Source organism: Saccostrea cucullata, unplaced genomic scaffold (assembly GCF_032062105.1).
Source record: "Saccostrea cucullata isolate Sc308-1 unplaced genomic scaffold, CSIRO_AGI_Scuc_v1 ctg468, whole genome shotgun sequence".
Taxonomy (NCBI): domain Eukaryota; kingdom Metazoa; phylum Mollusca; class Bivalvia; order Ostreida; family Ostreidae; genus Saccostrea; species Saccostrea cuccullata.
The window spans coordinates 122,357-141,442 of NW_026926068.1; the positions used below are offsets into that span (position 1 = coordinate 122,357).

The following is a 19,086-nucleotide window of genomic DNA, read 5'->3' on the forward strand; positions in this document are numbered from 1 at the left end:
ATTAGTTTGATGGAATATCACAATATTAATCAATTCTTGCATTACCGGTAGTTATTATTGATCAAGGCGACATGAAAGGTTATATTTTCTGAGAAACGTTTTGAACTTGGGACTTCAGAATGCATTTACAATTATACAATGAATAAATACATAACAAATATATTTAATACGTATAATACATTGTATTTTTTGTTGTAACATCAAAACAATAAAATATGTTCAAACCAAACACATTGTATCATGACTTTTTTTTCATATCTTAAAGGCCGGAATTGCCAACAGTGCGCTGATGATAGCACTTGAACCAGAGGCAGCGGCAATTTATACCAATTTTTCCACAATTAAAAACCAGATATCTTCTGAATATAGTGCAAGTGGAGGGAGAATAAAATATTTAGTTTGTGATGCAGGCGGTAAGTTTTACTCTTTAAATTATCTGAACATGTTGTCAATACTAATGCCACTGTTATCTGCTTGGTAATCCAAATTAAAATACATTGAAAAAAATATGCTTAGTTGAGAATCATACGAGGGCTGCTCAATAAATAATGTCCTGAATTGTATAACATACAATGCAGATATCATATGACATTAAAATTGGCTTTCTCTCATAATTGAATCTTTAATGAATTTATAACAGTTCGTGTGACCAATTTTCATCACATAGTTTCATTGTGAGAAGCTGGGAAACAAGGGCTATTCGAGACACTGCATTATAAATGAATGGTAAAGAATCGGTAAACTAGAGTGAAAATAAAAGCTTAAACAAAGCCGCTGTAAAACTTGTTAAAAATCCCAAAGAAATATATAGAATTAAATTATATAATGGGCATCAAAAATGGGTACCGTCCTTGCCAACAAAAAATTATAACACTTATGTACTATTTGCCAAATTTCAACAAAAAATACTTGATGATAGAGGATTGACTTTAAGATAAATAGCAAATTTGATAGACATCACATCGGGGGCAGTTTACACTTTATTTAAGAAACGGTAAAAAAGCTCAGTACTCAAAGGTCACCCTATATTTTGAAAAATGAGTGAAAACGACAGCGTGTACGAATGCCTTTACAATTATTTCAAAATATCAGTAATTGGAGTTATCCACATTTTTTGGATATTCAAACAGATAATGGAACTTGAATCTATTACTTAAAATCCTCAAAGCAAAATTTACCATAAGATGCACTTGACAAAAACAGGGAAGGTCTGGCGAGAGCAAAGAATTGCAAGAGCACAAAGACAAATTTACATGCAATGTTCTTAAATATTAGTGGCATAAAAGGTCTGCACTTTTACATGTATGTTCACTGTTGGTTTTGATAGATTGATTGTATGTTGTTTAACGTCCCTCTCAAGAATTTTTCACTCACATGGAGACGCCTTCACTTGCCGGTGGAGAGCTAGAATAGAAATATTTTGTTCTATGTTTGACATTAAGGGGCGTTGAGCAATGAGGGATTTTTCTCGTATCAGCACCTACTGCGACACGGGATCTCGGTTTATACGGTCTCATCCAAAGGACAGATCTCCAGGTCCCAGTGTGGGATTCGAACCCGCGTAGTAAGGATCAACTCCTTACTTCGCGACTCAAGAGCAGACGCTATAACCACTGTGCCACGGTTAGGTTTTACAAATAAGTGCATTGACAAAATGACAATTTGTAATTCTTTTTTGGGGAAATGAAAAAAAGTCTTCATATATGAAAACAAATCCACGTTACTGAAATAACTTTGAAATCGTTCTTGTAGTTTCCGAGAAATCAGGGGTACCATGAAAAGGGGATTATATTAATAGGAAACAGAAAAAACGGTGAGGTTTTTCGAAGGAAGTTGAAAAACCTTAATAGTAACAAAAAAGTGGGAAAGTTCCTAAGACAAACAAAAAGGTCTTCAGCGGAAGAATAAAGACTAATGTCTTGTTCTTATTTTTGCATTCCTTGAATTGTATTGACCGATCATTTTACATCCATTGATTCTTTTTTGCAACCTTTTCAATCTTTGCTGAATTTTTACAACGAGAGATACATGTATCAATAATTTTCAAAGATGAATAATTACCTACTTCAGGTGGAACTGTGGACATTGCCGTACATGAAATGATAGATGATGAAGGTCACGTACGAGAACTTTACAAAGCTTCAGGGGGAGATTGGGGAGGTACGAGTGTGAACAAAGAAATGGAGAAATTTTATGAGAAAATTGTTGGGAAAAATGTTGTGGATGAATTCAAGAAGGACAAACTTGAAAGTGCACTAGAAATGACCAGAGATTTTGAAATGAAAAAGAGAGCTTTCATATCAAGTCCAAAGAATGTACAGTTAAAAATGCCACAAACAATGAGAAATATGTTTCAAACATTGAATCAAATAACAGTCAACAAGAAAATTTCAGAAATCGACGACCTAAAAGATCAAGTTAAAATTAAATCGGGCAAAATGTTTATTTCCTCTGAAATATTTGAATCGTTTTATACTCCTTCAATTTCAAAAATTTGTGCTCACATTCAAAGCATATTGTCGCATCCAAGTGCAGATGGTGTAAGATTGATATTTCTTGTTGGCGGTTACGCTGAGTCTCACATACTCAGAGACGCGCTGAAAAACAAATTTCCAGAAATTAAACTTCTCATACCAGAAGATCCTGGCCTCTCGGTGTTGAAAGGAGCTGTCATATTCGGACATGAACCAAACCTTATTCAAGAAAGAAGAGCTAGGTATACGTACGGGATAGAGTGTTCCGTTCAATTTTGTGAAGGAAAACACCGCGAAGATTATAAATTTGAGATAGATGGAGCATATTACTGTGGGAAAATTTTTGATCGGCATGTGAGAATAGATTCAATTTTAGCGAACGACAGATACCAGTCTACTCAAACATACAGTAAAGGTGAAAAGGAGTTAGCTGCAACTCTAAAGGTTTATGGAAGTACAAAAGAAAACCCGACATATGTAACCGATGAAGGTTGTTTTCTTGTTGGATGCAAGGTGCTCGAATTCGAAAATGGCAAAACTATGGGCTCAAGTGTTATAGAAGTGCAAATGTCATTCAGTGGAACAGAGATAGAGCTGACATTGACCTGTAAAAGAACAGGAAGAATTACAAGAGCTTACCTTGAAAATATGTAATTTTTTTGCTTTAAATATATATATATATATAAGGGACAGCAGAATAAAAAGAGACTGAAATATTAGTCTCTTTTATGGGTTTTCGGTTGGGTTTGACTTATTCTTAAGTCAAATTACCTACAAAGAGTATTTCACACTAGGTCTGTATATGATAAAAAAATCAAAAATGTTTGCTATCAATACAACTTGGTATTTTGACTTTTATTTTTGTGAATAGTCAGAGTAACATTCCTCAATTACATCGCTAATCATCTTCAATGAAAATTGAATTATTAATACAAGTATAATGTGATGAATCTTTAAAATCATGATTACTCCGATTTCTCCTACTATCATAGGCATCTCGAGACAGTGAAGAAAGTCAATATCAACAAAGGTGCACTAGAAATGGTGTATGCTTAGGTTCGTAAACAAATACAGGAGTAACATTCCTCTACATCTTTAGATCGTTCAAGCCAAGATTTAATTTCGACATTAAGTACATTAATACTTTAAGATCTCGAAGTCATACTGGACAGAGTAACATTCCTCCAAACTTACAATTTCTCACAAAGAAAACTTACAAAATATATATCCAGAATGAATTTCAAAATTGAAGTACATTGATACTTTAAGATCTTAAAGTCCCACAAATTGAACAGAGTAACATTCCTCCAACCTTTCATAATTTCAACATTGAAGTACATTAATTGTGCAAGACCTTACAAAGAAATTAAAATTACACAGAGTAACATTCCTCCAACCTTTCATAAATTCAACATTGAAGAACATTAATTGTGTAAGACCTTACAAAAAAATTTAAAATTACACAGAGTAACATTCCTCCAAACAAATACTATATAATACTTATTGACGTTACAGTTCTACCAAAGACAGATTAATATCCCTCCAAATTTAAGTCTCGTTTTTGTCAAGACTAAATCTCAACATTGAATTACATTAACGCTTGAAGTCTGTACGGTTAAACAAATTACACAGAGTAATATACCGCCAAACAAATATAATATAATACTTTATGCCTTACAGTTGTACCAAATACAGAGTAACATTCCTATAGATCTTAACATCGTTTTTTCAAGGCTAAATCTCAACACTGTAGTGCATTAATGTTTTAATATCTAACAGTCACACAAACTTGACAGAGTAACATTCCTCCAACCTTACAAATGCTTATATTTGGACTTAAACATTGAAACACATTAGGGCTTTAAGGTCTTAAAGTTATACAACTGGACAGAGTAACATTCCTCCAACCTTACAATTGTTTATATCCAGAGACGTAAATTCAATACTGAACTACATTAATGCTTGAAGATCTTAAAGTCACACAAATTGGACAGAGTAACATTCCTCCATCTTTAAAATAATTTATAACCAAACCTAATATCAACATTGAAGTACATTAATGCTTTAAGATCTTACAGTCATACAAATTGGACAGAGTAACATTCCTCCAACCTTACAATTGTTTATACCCAGACTTAATTACAACATTGAAGTATATTAATGCTTTAAGATCAATCAGTCAACCTGTATAACTGGACAGAGTAACATTCCTCCAACCTTACGATTTTTTATACCCAGACTTAATTTCATCATTGAAGTACATCAATTAATGCTTTAAGATCTTTAAGTCATACAAACTGGACAGAGTAACATTCCTCCATCTTTAAAATCGTTTATAACCAGACTTAATATCAACATTGAAGTACATTAACGCTTTAAGATCTTAAAGTCACACAAATTGGACAGAGTAACATTCCTCCATCTTTAAAATAATTTTTAACCAAACCTAATATCAACATTGAAGTACATTAACGCTTTAAGATCTTAAAGTCATACAAATTGGACAGAGTAACATTCTTCCAGCCTTACAATTGGTTTTATACAGACTTAAATTCAACATTGAAGTGCATTAATGTTACAAGATCTAAAGTCATACAAACTTGACAGAGTAACATTCCTTCAACCTTACAATTGTTTTGATGCAGACTTAATTTCAACATTGAAGTGCATTAATGCTGTGAGACGCTACTACAACAAAAAAATTGCGCAGAGTAGAATTCCTCTAAACAATTGCAATATAATATAACACTATGAAAGACAGAGTAACAGTCCTTCAACCTTAACATTGTTTTCATACCAAAAATCAATGTAAATATAAATTTATAATTTAAATGCTTTATGACATTATAGTTAAAGAATTACAGAGTAACATTCCTCCAAAACCTGTGTAAGTTTGCTGTTTAAAAATGTAAGATTTCCATTGAATAAACACAACGTATATCCTTTACTTCAAGACGAGACAAAAGAAATATGTAAATACGATGGTTAATTACAATGAATTCAACATGTATTGTTGAAGAATTATTCCAGGTACGTTTATAATTATCGAGGAACTTTCCTACAAATATTGACAAAAGCAGAATATCAAACATTACAGCATTTTGTTACATTATGGTATCATGTGTTTTGAAAAAAAAATGCTTTTATATAAACACAAAAAAAAGTACATGTCGTATGTATTTAGACTAAAAATAAGTACTTTGTTACAAATAAATTACAGAATTCAGTACAGCCTATCAAATGTAATTTGTTTTATGATGGGTACCACAGATATCAACCAAAAGTTAACAGAATATATATAACCATCTTAATGTTTAGAACAAAAGTACATAGTACATCATCTTAAGACAATAAATGTATTATTACTTAGAAATAAATCGAAATCATAAGCAACGAGTAACAATTTTAAACATATATTATTACCTAAGAAATGAATTAAAATCAGAAGCAAAAATTAACAATCTTACAAATAGCATTCTCTGATAAAACAGTAATGTTACCCTAAATTTGAAACAGACACAAGAAAAGTAATACTGGGGTATTGATACATGTACTTTTATTTTCTTCATTACCTTACCAAAGACCAGTGGTATTTATAGAGTATTGTTACTCTGAATATCACACAGAAACCCAACAGAAATGAGAAAGTATTTAAGCATGCTGGAATAAATTTCATATATTAAAGAGATACCAAAGAAATACATTTATGGCGTAATGTTACTCAAACTTGAGCATAAAGATTTTCGCTTTAATAGGAGCTAAAATACAAGGTTTTTTAAACAATAAGAAAAATCAATAAAAATCAATAACAAAATACGTATTTACAATGTAAAGACCGAACTGAGAGTAACGTCGCTTAAGAAATTGATTTAAAGTAGGAAAATAGCATTCTTATGACATTAAATTTATACAGTCATACATTATAAAGAAATCTTCAAATGTACCATCTATTTGAATAATGCATAACTGATAATGAATTATATAAGTATGCACCTCTCTTACGTTTCGTAACATTAGCCTCATGAAAAAAAATCTTGTGAAAAATATGTTCATGAAATTTTAGCAGTATTTGTATCCGATAAAAAGGGCCATTGTTGCAACTCATTTGAAAAACAATATTTCTCTCAAAACCTTTCCAGCATTTGATATAGAGATAATGTAAAACATGCATTTGTTCTTTCACGATGCTATGGACAATATAACTATCTTTACCACGCTTAAATGCCATCAAGATTTCCTCGGAACTCTCTGTTGCTTCTTACTTTTCGTTTCCTTCACGACAACCTTAAAATGCAAGAACAGGCATTATATTAAATAAAGTAGTAAAATATAAGTAATTTATTTCTGTTTGCCTAAATCAGATAAGAGTGTATCTTTTAGTTTCACAGACGAAGTAATTTAGGGTTTATTGATAATGATCAAAGTTATTACAATACAATATGTGTACAGTATATTTACCAAATGTTCATCTAATTCTCTGTCAAGCGCCTCCATCAGAACGGGATTCACTTCCTCCATCTCCTCTTCATATCTTCTTGATTTATTTTTCACGAGTGGAAGTAACCACACTGCCTGCTTCTTTGCATACATTCTTAACTTGGCTTGGGATTCCATTGTCTCCTTTATTTCATTAATAAATTTCAGCCACCAGTTGTATGCACCTTTGTCTGAAAACTGAAATTTATATTTTTCGACGTTGCTTCTTAATCCATCGATATTAATATTATTAAAATTTGGAGGTAAAAGAATACTGGGTTGTCCTTTCGGTAAAGAAGACAGAACATTGGTCGTTAGGTTTTTCCAAGCTCTCTGGCAGTTTTCCCGGTAATATACGCTGGCGCCATAATTTTCAGTACTTTGAAATTTGAAATGGAGGGGTTTTGAATGATGTTGAATTTGGTTGATGCAAGGGGCGATCCAGTTCTTGATATCGTAGAATCCTTGCACCCTCCTACCTCCATTTAAAATTTTCTGTAGCTGAGGAAGAGTTTCAGCATCCTCTTTACGCAGTTTCTCTGCAATAACAGAGAAACTTGCGTCGATGTCTTCATGGGTATGTCCTACATACAGGAACGACAAGTGTACCTGACAAACATTTATAGTCTTTAATAACAAAACTGACATGAACGAGCATTGATCTGTAACTGTATGGTTTTACAAGTCTTGTTTCATTTGCAAAATATGAGCATATATGTTTCATGCTTATACGTAATTTATCTAAGCATCCCAAAATAGAGAAAATGTAACCTTAAATAGCGATAGTAAAATCTTAATGGTAGTATTATTCAGTTCTTTAGACCACTTGTTAATTGATATTATAATGTGGAGTATGTAAACTATCAGTATCGTGAACATACCTCATGAAAAACTCTTAATTTCACCAACAGCTCACAGAATGCAAGAACAAATTTATTTTTGTTTTCGCGAGCACAGTTGTCTGCCTGAATGTATAATATCTCTGGTAATCGACCATGCTAAAATGTAAACCAAACATTGATATGGGTTTTTTTCTTTTACAATTTAAGGTTTACAAAAATATGTTTTTTCTTTAGATTTTAAAACATATTATTATATTCTTACCTTGTCCGTTGATGCATATACTGATTTCAGTATGATATTCATTACTAGATTCGCATCGTGGGAGTACTCATTGATGTCAACATAGTATGTATATGTCCCTTTGCCGTGATTGATGACTCCTTGAATATGGGTCTTCAAAAGTGCCGTTGGATCTATGCCCTATTTTTGAAGTTATGAAAGAATTTGTTAACTAGGAATTACCTTTATGTATAATTGTAATTATATAATTATTTGTAAGCATCATTTAAATATATTTTTCAAACAGAAATACAAAGTACCTTTTGCATTCTTCCAGTAAAATGTGGAATGTTTGTTTTTGCTGAAACAAAATATAGATAAAATTTGTATATTTTCTTTTAAAAAAAACTATAGATGATTTTTAAATTGTATGATAATTTTCCTAACAATTCTTTTGTTTTAGGGTCTTGAATTTAATGCATACATGTACATGTATCTCTTTAGGCTCAAAATAATTATTTAAATAAAAAAAAAATATTACAAAAATGAAATAAGAAATTATAAATATTTCTTCTTACATTGATCCATTGCATCGATGATAAGACTCATATGTTTCTTTGGCGCATTCTTTGCTTTCTCTCTTTTGCTGTAATAATATCGTCTTTCCCTCCTAAAGAAATAATTATGCTGATGAGAATTCACAAAAGCAAATTTTTATTATTCATTTTCATAATGCACAGAATTTTAATATAAATTATTAGAGAATGACTTACATTTGTCTCTCATTATGAACTCTCATCATCTTCTTCAAATACTCTCTCTTTTGTCTATTCCGTGTACCCTCCATTTCCTTTTCAATGGTGTAGCATGTGCTACACATTGAGAATGTGTTTGTCTGCAATTGCGCAATGATACTTGATATAAAAACTGTAAATTTTTGTAATGATTCAATCTCTAGAAAATAAGGCTATTTACTAGTCATTTTGGAATGTATGTTCAGATTCATGTACAAAATTAAGTGTAACTTACTTGTTTTATTTTTAGGTATGGAAATTCTTCTTTCCATATTTCTCGAAAGGTGGAAAATGACACAGATACTTCATCTCTATTCATCATTTCTTCTATGTAGGCATCATATACCATTCTTTTTCTATATTTATACTGCAGCAGGCGAATTGGAGAATCTGGCATCTGCTCAGTATGGAAATAAATATAGTTGTCCATCCATAGAATAGCATTTTCTCTGCTTTTCCCAATTTTTCTTGCTCTCCTTATTCCCGCGGACACGCGACCTTGAGTGAACTTTCTTTGATACTTAAAGAAAAATGTTCTACTCATGTGGAGAAGTAGTCGGAAGCATTGGGCGCATACTTTTTTACCACCTAAAGTGGTAAAAAATAGCTGATGCTGTTTCTTTGATGCCTCTGACATCTTATCGTAAAACCATTCCACTCTGTTTTCAAATGTCTTTGTCCAAAAACTTTCCCTCAGCCCTGTGATGTCGGATTTGTCAAATTCCTCCAGGCAAAGAAACTTGCAGTTCTGTCCTTTCCTTATACATGATTCTACAGTGTCGAGGGCTTTTTGGAGCATCCTTGAGTGTTGTTGTCTTTTCTTTGGTTTACGTGGAGACTTTTTGGACAAAGACTCTTTGAAACTTGAATTCAGAATGCTGGTTTCAAGTCGATTATGAGATGAATCCGCTTCTTTCTTTAAAAAGCAAAATTTAAATTATAAAAATATTCATTCAATTAAAAATGAATTATCACATTTATGAAAAAAAAATGACATGCTTTATTTTTACGATACACTTTCAATATGAAGAAGGTAGATTTCTGATGTATGCTAACTTTTTGCTAATATCATGTTTGCTTTACATTTTGTTTCACATAAGAATTACAATAAAAACATAGCTGTATTTAAAATACTTTTCTGACTCCATTCCTTTGTGTACATTGGAAAACAGTTAGACTAATACGTATTCATTTATAGAGCAACGTAGTCTTTATGATCCAGGTATACAGACATGTTGACATTAAAAATTATACAATTTAATTAATATTATCAGTTTCATCATTTTATTTTAAATCCGAACATTAAATTGTAAGATTCAAATGGAACATTGTTTTAAGCATGAGCCGTTGCTTACGATTTCAGAAATGAATATTATATCAATCATGATTTGAAGAAAAAAAAAATTGATATGATAAATAAATAGACCAAAACCTTTTTTATGTCACAATATCAGTAAAATATGCGATACAAAATGTTTATCATCATATCTATGTGATTTCTCCTATTATCAATCGGTAATAATTTAATGTATTTCTTGGTATAATTTCTTCGGAATATTATCTCTTTTATCAGAGATATATTTCACCTAAAATGCCAGTAGACATTTTTAAAACTTTTTGAGTATTGTACATAATTTCACACTATCAGTTCGTTCTTTAGTTTACTTTCCACACGTCAGGTGCCTGTGGTATTGTTAAACATTTAGAAATCCTTGTTTAATTATCGATGTGTACGCGTTCAAAATGTCCTGAAGCAGTTTAAAGTAGGCAATGCAAATTATTTGAATAATTCTCGAAGTTTTAAAACATTGTTGACCACAGGCCATGGTCTGTTCATTGCATTTGTGCAGTCTTAAGTAACGAATTGGTACATGATAAGATTCCAATTTTAAATTAACAAACAAAACTAACTATATATTGGTAGGTAATTTTTTTTACAAAAATAGTGGGGAGTGATGCATTCTTACAGTTACTTTCCAAAATTACATTGAAAATATCAATCCTTTTTTATTAGGGAAATTCATTCTATTGATGATCTTTGAGGTGTTACGGTTTTGTCATAAAATTTCCATCTCGATATCACTCTTATATTACATTATTTTGCTTTTCCATTCGACTGATCGTTGAATTTGACTTTTCCTTGAGAACCGTCATTAACTGATAGCATGTAAGACCAATGGTTGAAATGTAATAGCACCTGTCATACAAAAATGTCAGTTGAAATACGCGCAGGTTAGTGATTCCATATTTTCGATAGACTTTATCCATTTTATTCCCATGATGAATTAAAACAAAAAAAACATGTTTATTGCTGCGGAACCATTTCCTGAAGGGGTAACTACTTAACAATCATTGACCAATCGGAATTCTTGAGTACTAATACGACTCACACGAATTTGCACTTCTTCTTTTTATCTTTATTATTAAAATTATTTTCTTTTGTTTATGAATTAATAATCAAAACGTTATGCCAACTTTCCGCCTTTATGTATCTTACCCATGGGATAAGAAATAAGATAAGATAATCAAACGGTCGTCCCCTGAGTACTTACTTCTATTATTTTCGACTTTTTCCTTGGAGTTGATGACATGGATTTACTCAATTTCTTTTTGAAGGCGGTGTAAGATAAATCATTTTCTTCCTTCAAAAGAAATGAGCATGTACATGGCGTGAGTTTGTAAATTTGTCATGCATTGAAACATCCAGTTAATTTTTTCTTGCTAAAAATAATTTATGCAATGACAATGACTATATAAACGCTAATTTATAAAATCCCACACTAAAAATTCAAAGGTAGTTTCATAAAACAATAAAGTTCTAAAATGATACGATGACTTCACCACTGATCGGACACACTTATTCATTGCAAAAATCGTGCAGTCAAATACGATCCTTTTGGGGGTAATAGTATAAATTTTGCTACCATTATAATATATAAATAATAGAAGAATTCGGCATTTTTTGGAGTACCTTTGATCAAAACTTTTGCTAGGAATACACTAAAATTAACTTCAGTAAATTTGAATTAAAAGTGACAAGCGGAAAAATGGAAACTTAAGCTCCACTACAAATTCAACTTGAATGGCATTTTAGAAAATATTTTTTTTTCATAAAGAGGATGCCAAATGGCTTTTGAATAATTGATAACCTTTTGAAATGACATTTAATTTACTCAGTAATTAATATTCTTTTTCAAAGATAATAAACATAACCGAATTATTCATCTTCTATATGAAATAGAATTTTGTCTTTAAAAATTTCAATCATCTAAACAATATCAAAACAAGAACTATTAATGTATTTTTAAGGATTGAAAACATTAGACCATGTAATTTGAAATCTTTCAAAGGTAAAATATTGTGAAATTTAATCAATTTAAATTTTTCAAAATATTAAAATGGTTCCTAATTGTTTAAACATGGACTACATCTGCATTTTAAAAGATGGATAACAACATATGGTGTTTTTGAAATGTCTCAAAGGACAACAAGAGATGTTTGTAAAACACTTATGCCCCCCTCCCCCCAATTGGAATTTTTTTGCAAGTCCAAGGGGGCACAACTCTATCAAAAATGGCACGATTGTACCCAAAGCAGAACTTGACCTAGATATTCATCTGATTAATCTGTATTTTAAATTTCATCTCAGCATGTGCAACGGTTGCAAAGAAAATGAACGGAAACTGCAAATAATTGAAATTTTTTCAAACTCCAAGGGGCATCACTCTGTCAAAAATGGTGCGATCATACCCAAAACAGAACTTAAACTAGATATTCATGTGATATATCTGTATACCAAATTTGATTTCAGTATGTGCAACGGTTGCAAAGAAAATGAGCGGAAACTGCAAATAATTGAAATTTTTACAAGTCCAAGGGGCATAACTCTGTCAAAAATGGTGCAATCGTACCTAAAACAGAACTTGGCCTAGATATTCATGTGATATATCTGTATACCAAATTTGAATTCAGTATGTGCAACGGTTGCAAAGAAAATGAACGGAAACTGCAAATAATTGAAATTTTTCCAAGTCCAAGGGGCATAACTCTGTCAAAAATGGTGCGATCGTACCCAAAACAGAACTTGGCCTAGATATTCATGTGATATATCTGTATACCAAATTTCATTTCAGTATGGGCAACGGTTATGAAGAAAATGAACGGAAACTGAATGGACCGACAGACCGACGGACCGACAGACCGACAGACCGACCGACAGACAGCAGCAAAGCAATATGCCCTCCCTTCTTCGAAGGGGGGCATAATAATCTTGATTTTGAATTTGTTGAAGTTGTCCAACCTTAGGTATAAATGCTTCACATGGAGAATTCATATGAAATAATGTCGCTAAATAAACAAGAGTAATAAAATCATATTCGTTAATACGTACGTCACTATTAAAGCTGTAAAGATCACTACCAGAATGGATGGTGGACTGAAATTTAGTAAAATTGAATTTATGTTTAATATATCATGAAAAAGACATGCCTGCATGGTCCCTAGTTCACTAAGAGAATTATCTAGTTGATTTAACTATTGTGCCTAGTAAAGCGTTCTTCGTGATTAGTAATCACTCTGTGTACTAGCTAAGATAGTGAAAAGTGGAGTAGTGGTCGTTAAGATGCTTAAATACCTTGTGAAAGTTACTTATGAATTCTTAGATTCACTAATAATAGAAGTAAATAGACCCAATACCTAGTAAAACTACTTTTAAGGTAGTGATTGTATGGACAGTAAATTTACTAGTCTTCCCAGTGACTTTCACTATTTTTTTTTTCATAGTTTAGAGTTGAATTGCCATAAATGAAATTCAGTTGCATGTATTTGATCGTTTAACGTATTACCGTAGGTAGATCTGGCGGTAGACAGTGTATGTTTGTTGCAGTTTCGTCCGGTTGCTCAATGAGAGACGTCCCTAAAAGGTCCCCTGACTGGTCATTCACGTTGACTGATGGACTTACATGCCTAGTCTGATCTATTTTTTCGATAGAGGTACCGAGTGGATCTTGGAGAGAAACTCCAAGTTCTTCCACGATCGATTTTCCACATATGCTGTTTTCGGAATCATCTAGTTCCTATAAACATGAATAAGAAGACGTCTATTTAGATGCAAGCATTGAATTAAAGCTTTAACTTTTTATTGTTAAAAAACAGGTTGTTTTTAGTGTGAATGTTGACAAAAATTTAGGCATATGCATTTCATAAGGAATTTTAAAGCAACTACTAGTTTTATGCAACCGCAGAATTAATATCTTACTATACATGCTATATGAGGGTGTGTGAGTAAGGGAGGGTAAGGGAGAGGGGGGGGTGTGGTGGGGGTGAGGGGGGCCTTTTCAACTCAGATATGTTTTAGTCTAATTTTTGTAATTTTTGACAAAGCAAAAAGATAATGAACCCCCTTTAAACCTTGAAACAATTTTATGGATAGGTGGCAACAATTTTCTAAATCTATTTTGCTAGGAAATATGACTTTCTTAACTTAAAGAGGTGTACATGATTCCTATAGCAGACGGGGTTCTTAATTAAGCTAAAATCATAGGGACTCAGACGTGACTACTTTATTCCTGTCGGAACAATCAAACAGTCCCTTTGAGTACAGCATTCCTCAGTTAATCAAGCTTCGATACAAACTTATTCCATCCAATGATTCTGAAAAAAAAACCAAATGATGATATACTGTATAGGGGAAAAATAACTCGCGGTGTTAATATCCGCTATATTCACGGTGTTAATGAATGTGAATTCAAGAAACAGTGAATAAGTTTTCAATAGGTATAGATAAGGGAGGAAACTTTTCCGCGAATTCAAGAAACCGTGATTGTGCCAAAGAAGAGAAAAACGTGAAAATTACAACCCGTGAAAGTAGTCCCCTGTACAGTACTCTCTTAAATAACCTCGCCATACACCTAATTTAATATCAACATGCTATAAAAAATTCTTATTATAAGTTTTAAATGATATTTAATTAATATGAAATTATGTGTCTATTTAAGAACAGATGATACAAACAACCCTTTGTCAAATAATTTAAAAATAACAACCAAGGTAATGTTTAAATGAGCAAAATGATCAGGTTTCACCACATATTTTTTATTCAAATTTGCACAAAAATGGAATTTAAAGTGAAAAATTTTTATATAGCTTATTAAGGGTGGTTTCAGAAGGACAGGCTTTTGAACATCACAGAAGGTTCACAATTTCTCTTATTTTAGATATTTATTATTTGCATCATTTGCAATGAAATTAGACCAAAAAATATATACCAATCCAGGCATCCATTTTTTGATTTGTATCATCTGTCCTTAAGAAAAAAACCTTTACAGATGAAGGTTAATCCTTTAATTCAAGTGAGCTTCGTCCTTTTACATAATTATATGCTTTTCGTTTACTGGCCGTCTTATTTGGTGCTGAAGAAAGCATGTACATATACATGTAACTAAGTGTTAGGTAGGAAATTTGACAAACAGTAAAATAGCACAAAAAATGAAGTTATTAAAAAATACCATGCCAAGGAAATATACATGTATGCTAGTAGTTTATAGCTCTGTGCTGAAATTAGTTCTTAATGTTCTTTATTTTGAAAGATGCGTAAAACAAAACACACACACCCTCACAACCTCAATAAACACGATATCAATGTACGGAAATGCAGTTAAAAGCCCCGCCTACTGTATTTTTGTAGCACGGCTTCTTTGTTTTCACTCAGCCTATCAACCAATCAGCTTTGAAAAGGTTGGCCAATAGGCAAGTGATTAATTCAAGACTGATTGAAATGAAGTCCCATTAGATAAGGAACAAGCTAATTCAGAGAATTTGTGTCCCCCGCTTAGGGAAAAAGTCGGATCCCCCGGACTGAATTTGTAGAATAATAAGTATACATGTATACTGAAGCAACTAAACTACATGTATGTCAATATGCATATAAAGATTTGATTGCTTATTCTTTATTATGTGTATAGAAGATTCTTTTTATATGGAATATTTATCACACTGTAATGATGATTTTATAACCTCATAAATTTTTCATTTCACATGCTGAATACTATCATTTAGTAAAAAAAAAAAAAAGAAAAGTAAAAAAAAAAAAAAAAAAAGGATCGACCGAGATGCTATCCCGCGACCTCTCACATGTGAAGCGAGAGACATACCACTAGACCACGGAATCGCTTTACATGAAATGAAGTACATGCGGAACTGGAGTCACACACATGTATATATTCATGTTCGGTATTCTCAAAATTTTACACAATCCATGGTGTTTGATTTATTTAGCCTTTATTAAACAGTTCTAATAGATGTAAAAAGAACATAAAGTCCGCCGAGAACCTGTTTTATACGCAATAACTCTCCTCATGCCCCTGTGCTAAAAATAGCAACATGTAATACTATAAATACTAATAAAACAAATGGGGCGGGGCACTTTGAGAGGGGTGAAAGAGGTCCTAGGGAGTTTTGGTATAAAATTATATTGCATAAGCTCAAAATCTTCTTGAAATATCGCCCGGAAATGATAGTGTTACACACAGACAGAATGTATAAATTTACGACCTTGAACTTTGACCTTTTGACCTTAAAATCAATAGGGGTCTTCATTAGGCCACAGGGAGTTATTATGTAAAATTTCATTGCGATAGCTCAAAGGGTTCTCGAGATATCGTGTGGAAACGAAAGCGTTACAGACAGACAGAAAGACGGACGGACGGACGGACAAACCCAAATTAATATCCCCCACTTTTCAAGCGGGGGACAACAATTTGAACATGTTGGATATGCATCATACCGCATTTTCCATTTCATTATATATTTATGGGAAAGGAAATCTGATTTAAATCATTTTTTTCTCTATGCATTGGAGTATATTTTTATTTATGTCACTAAACATATTTTAGACTAGTTAACAGAAAATAAATTTAAATTTATTTTTATAAATGAATTTAGTTGGAAAAACCCTACAATTTAAAAATTCTCAAGAGAATAATCTTAAGGAAAAGAAATTGCAAGTTCGGAAGAATGTCAATTCCGTACTGTCTGTTTCACTTTTTTCTTTATTTTTCTAAAAATAATTTATTAAAGAAAATACATTCAAGCTTTATGTCTTTTTCCGAATTATAAAGGTATTTTATGTTGTGTATTGAATAACAAGTACTGAAAACATTCTCCTAATTTTCCCTAAACTTTTCCCTTTTATTACATGCTAAATCACTGACTCTTACTATTATACAGGGATCGAATTACCATCAATTAGTTTAATAGCACAGTGATATACTTTAATAAGCCATCAAAATTCAAAATACCTGAATCGAAACATCTTCTGGGATAACTAACACTCCACTATGAGATTCATGTCTTGAAATCCTTCCACTAACAGTTGTTACGACGTCATAATGACACTCGCTTCTGTGGTACAGATAGATGGAATCATGCGTATAGATAGTTTTGTCATTCAAGGGTTTAAATACTAGCCATTTGTAATATGGTCCATATTTTGAATATACAAATATCCGAGTTCTAAACAGAGATGCAGCTGTATAAAGTTCCACCTCAGTACCCCATTTTTTATCTTCCGACATTTTAGTTCGTTCAAGATATTTGTCTGCCGTTTCATTTTGTAAAACCCACGATTCACTCTCAGGCAAATGAGACACGATTAGCGATCTGAAATTTCTTTGATTCTCCTCATCGCCCGAGATGGCATAAGCAAGGGCACGAAATAAACAATTTCCATCTCCTTGGACTTGACGAAAACTGGTTGGTGTACCTAATGGCTCTTCCTTACTTTGATATAAATCCGGTGTTAATTTGTGCTCAATTGAAAACTGAGTACATAATTTTTTCTGCCATTTTTCAGAGGGTGGAAAAAAACGTTCTTCTTCCATATCATCGTGGAATTACGCGTGAAATTTACTTTCATGAATATATACACATATGAATGTGCATATTAATCCTTAAAAGCAGATATATAAGCAAGTTGTAAGGTATTGATAATGAGCCAATAGTATTTTAAATGATGGATCATAGTTTGCATCTCACAAAAAACGATCTGTTGCTGCCTAACGTCATGGCGTTTAACAACTGTACTAGATTTAGTTAAGACTTTTTGGTCAATTAATGTGATTAGTTCAGTAAAATTCTGATAACTCGACCTTGGAAAATTCTCACGGTTTGCAACTCACAATTGGATGGTATTAATAGAAACATATTATAAACACCCAAACATGCAAGAGCAAAGGTCTCGATGTCTATCACATTATGCATTACATGTTACATAACAATTCACCAATTTCGAATACATCATTAATGTTTCAGTCCAGCAAAACAGCAAGAATGAAGCTGGTCAGGTCAACACATGTCGAAAAATCTTTATCTAAATGGATGTTTATTTTCAATGCATTCTAAGTCTCTTCACCTCTCGGGTTGGAAGGTCTAAATAAAGATATAGTGCATTCCCATCTGATTTGAACATATTTCATTGTTTAAGACAAAAGAATTCATATCTTATAGACTATTTATTCAAACTTGTAAAATATCCGAGTCATCTTTTTTTTATTTATATCAAAGATGTTAGCCAATCCGAACAGGTTTGATAGCGAATTCACGGATATAGCGAAGTTTTTCTGGGTGCCCGGTGTCGCATAATATTTGGTCCGCCTCGTTTAAAGGTCCGGCCGGACCTAATACGATAACATATTAGGTCCGCCTGGCTCTATAAGAAAAGGTCCGCCCTCGGCCTATTATACAAATTGTATGCCTGTGTTTATTCGATATTAATTGAAAAACTATTGTTTTAAAATTAATTGAGGATATACTTAAAGTCGTATTAATAGCTAGTGTTTCCTCCAAGAGAATGTAGTAAACAATAAGTAAGAAATTAATACATAAATAATATATTTATTTAAGAAATGTATAGATTTATTCATCGAGTTTCCTATCGGGAAGATGGGACATGCTTATTTTATCGTTTAAATACACTGGTATCTAGGTATCAACATTATCGTTTAAAAAATATTAAGAATACAAATGTACATACATTTACCTTCACCGCCTGTTTACTGGCAAATTAATCAGTATGTAATGAACAGATGAATGTTCGTAAGTCCAACACGAATCATTTAGTTACACTCTCTTTCCAATAAGTACATGATAAACTTCCGACTTCCACTCGCAAAAAATTCACATCATTCAAAATATATTTCTTTATAGTATTAAAAAAAATCTGTCATTCTTTACGTTTAATATTGTTGTCAATAAGTAGGGGGTCACTGTGACAGGGGCTTATG

The 19,086-nt window shown here is 32.2% G+C and overlaps 2 protein-coding genes across 3 annotated transcripts; one reads left to right on the forward strand and one right to left on the reverse strand.

The window, feature by feature from the left end:
- The first annotated feature begins 2,099 nt into the window (after window positions 1–2,099).
- On the forward strand, window positions 2,100–3,128 carry LOC134270654 (heat shock 70 kDa protein 12A-like). The gene has a single exon (XM_062752891.1). The coding sequence runs from the start codon at window positions 2,100–2,102 to the stop codon at window positions 3,126–3,128; it is 1,029 nt and encodes a 342-aa protein (XP_062608875.1).
- Window positions 3,129–3,153: 25 nt separating this feature from the next.
- LOC134270664 (uncharacterized) lies at window positions 3,154–18,429 on the reverse strand. Of its 2 annotated transcripts, XR_009992862.1 has the most exons (13): window positions 17,104–18,429; window positions 13,651–13,881; window positions 13,197–13,241; window positions 11,359–11,448; window positions 9,042–9,722; window positions 8,786–8,907; window positions 8,591–8,682; window positions 8,333–8,373; window positions 8,055–8,213; window positions 7,832–7,948; window positions 6,933–7,559; window positions 5,253–6,758; window positions 3,154–5,098 (listed from the first exon to the last, which is right to left on the reverse strand). XR_009992862.1 is itself a non-coding variant. In XM_062752899.1 (12 exons), the coding sequence occupies exons 1-12, from the start codon at window positions 17,683–17,685 to the stop codon at window positions 6,702–6,704; spliced, it is 2,844 nt and encodes a 947-aa protein (XP_062608883.1). In that variant the 5' UTR covers window positions 17,686–18,429; the 3' UTR covers window positions 3,154–6,701. The 2 variants fall into 2 exon arrangements, 1 of the variants encoding a protein (XP_062608883.1); XM_062752899.1 differs by having other exon boundaries at window positions 3,154–6,758.
- Between the last annotated feature and the right edge of the window lie 657 nt (window positions 18,430–19,086).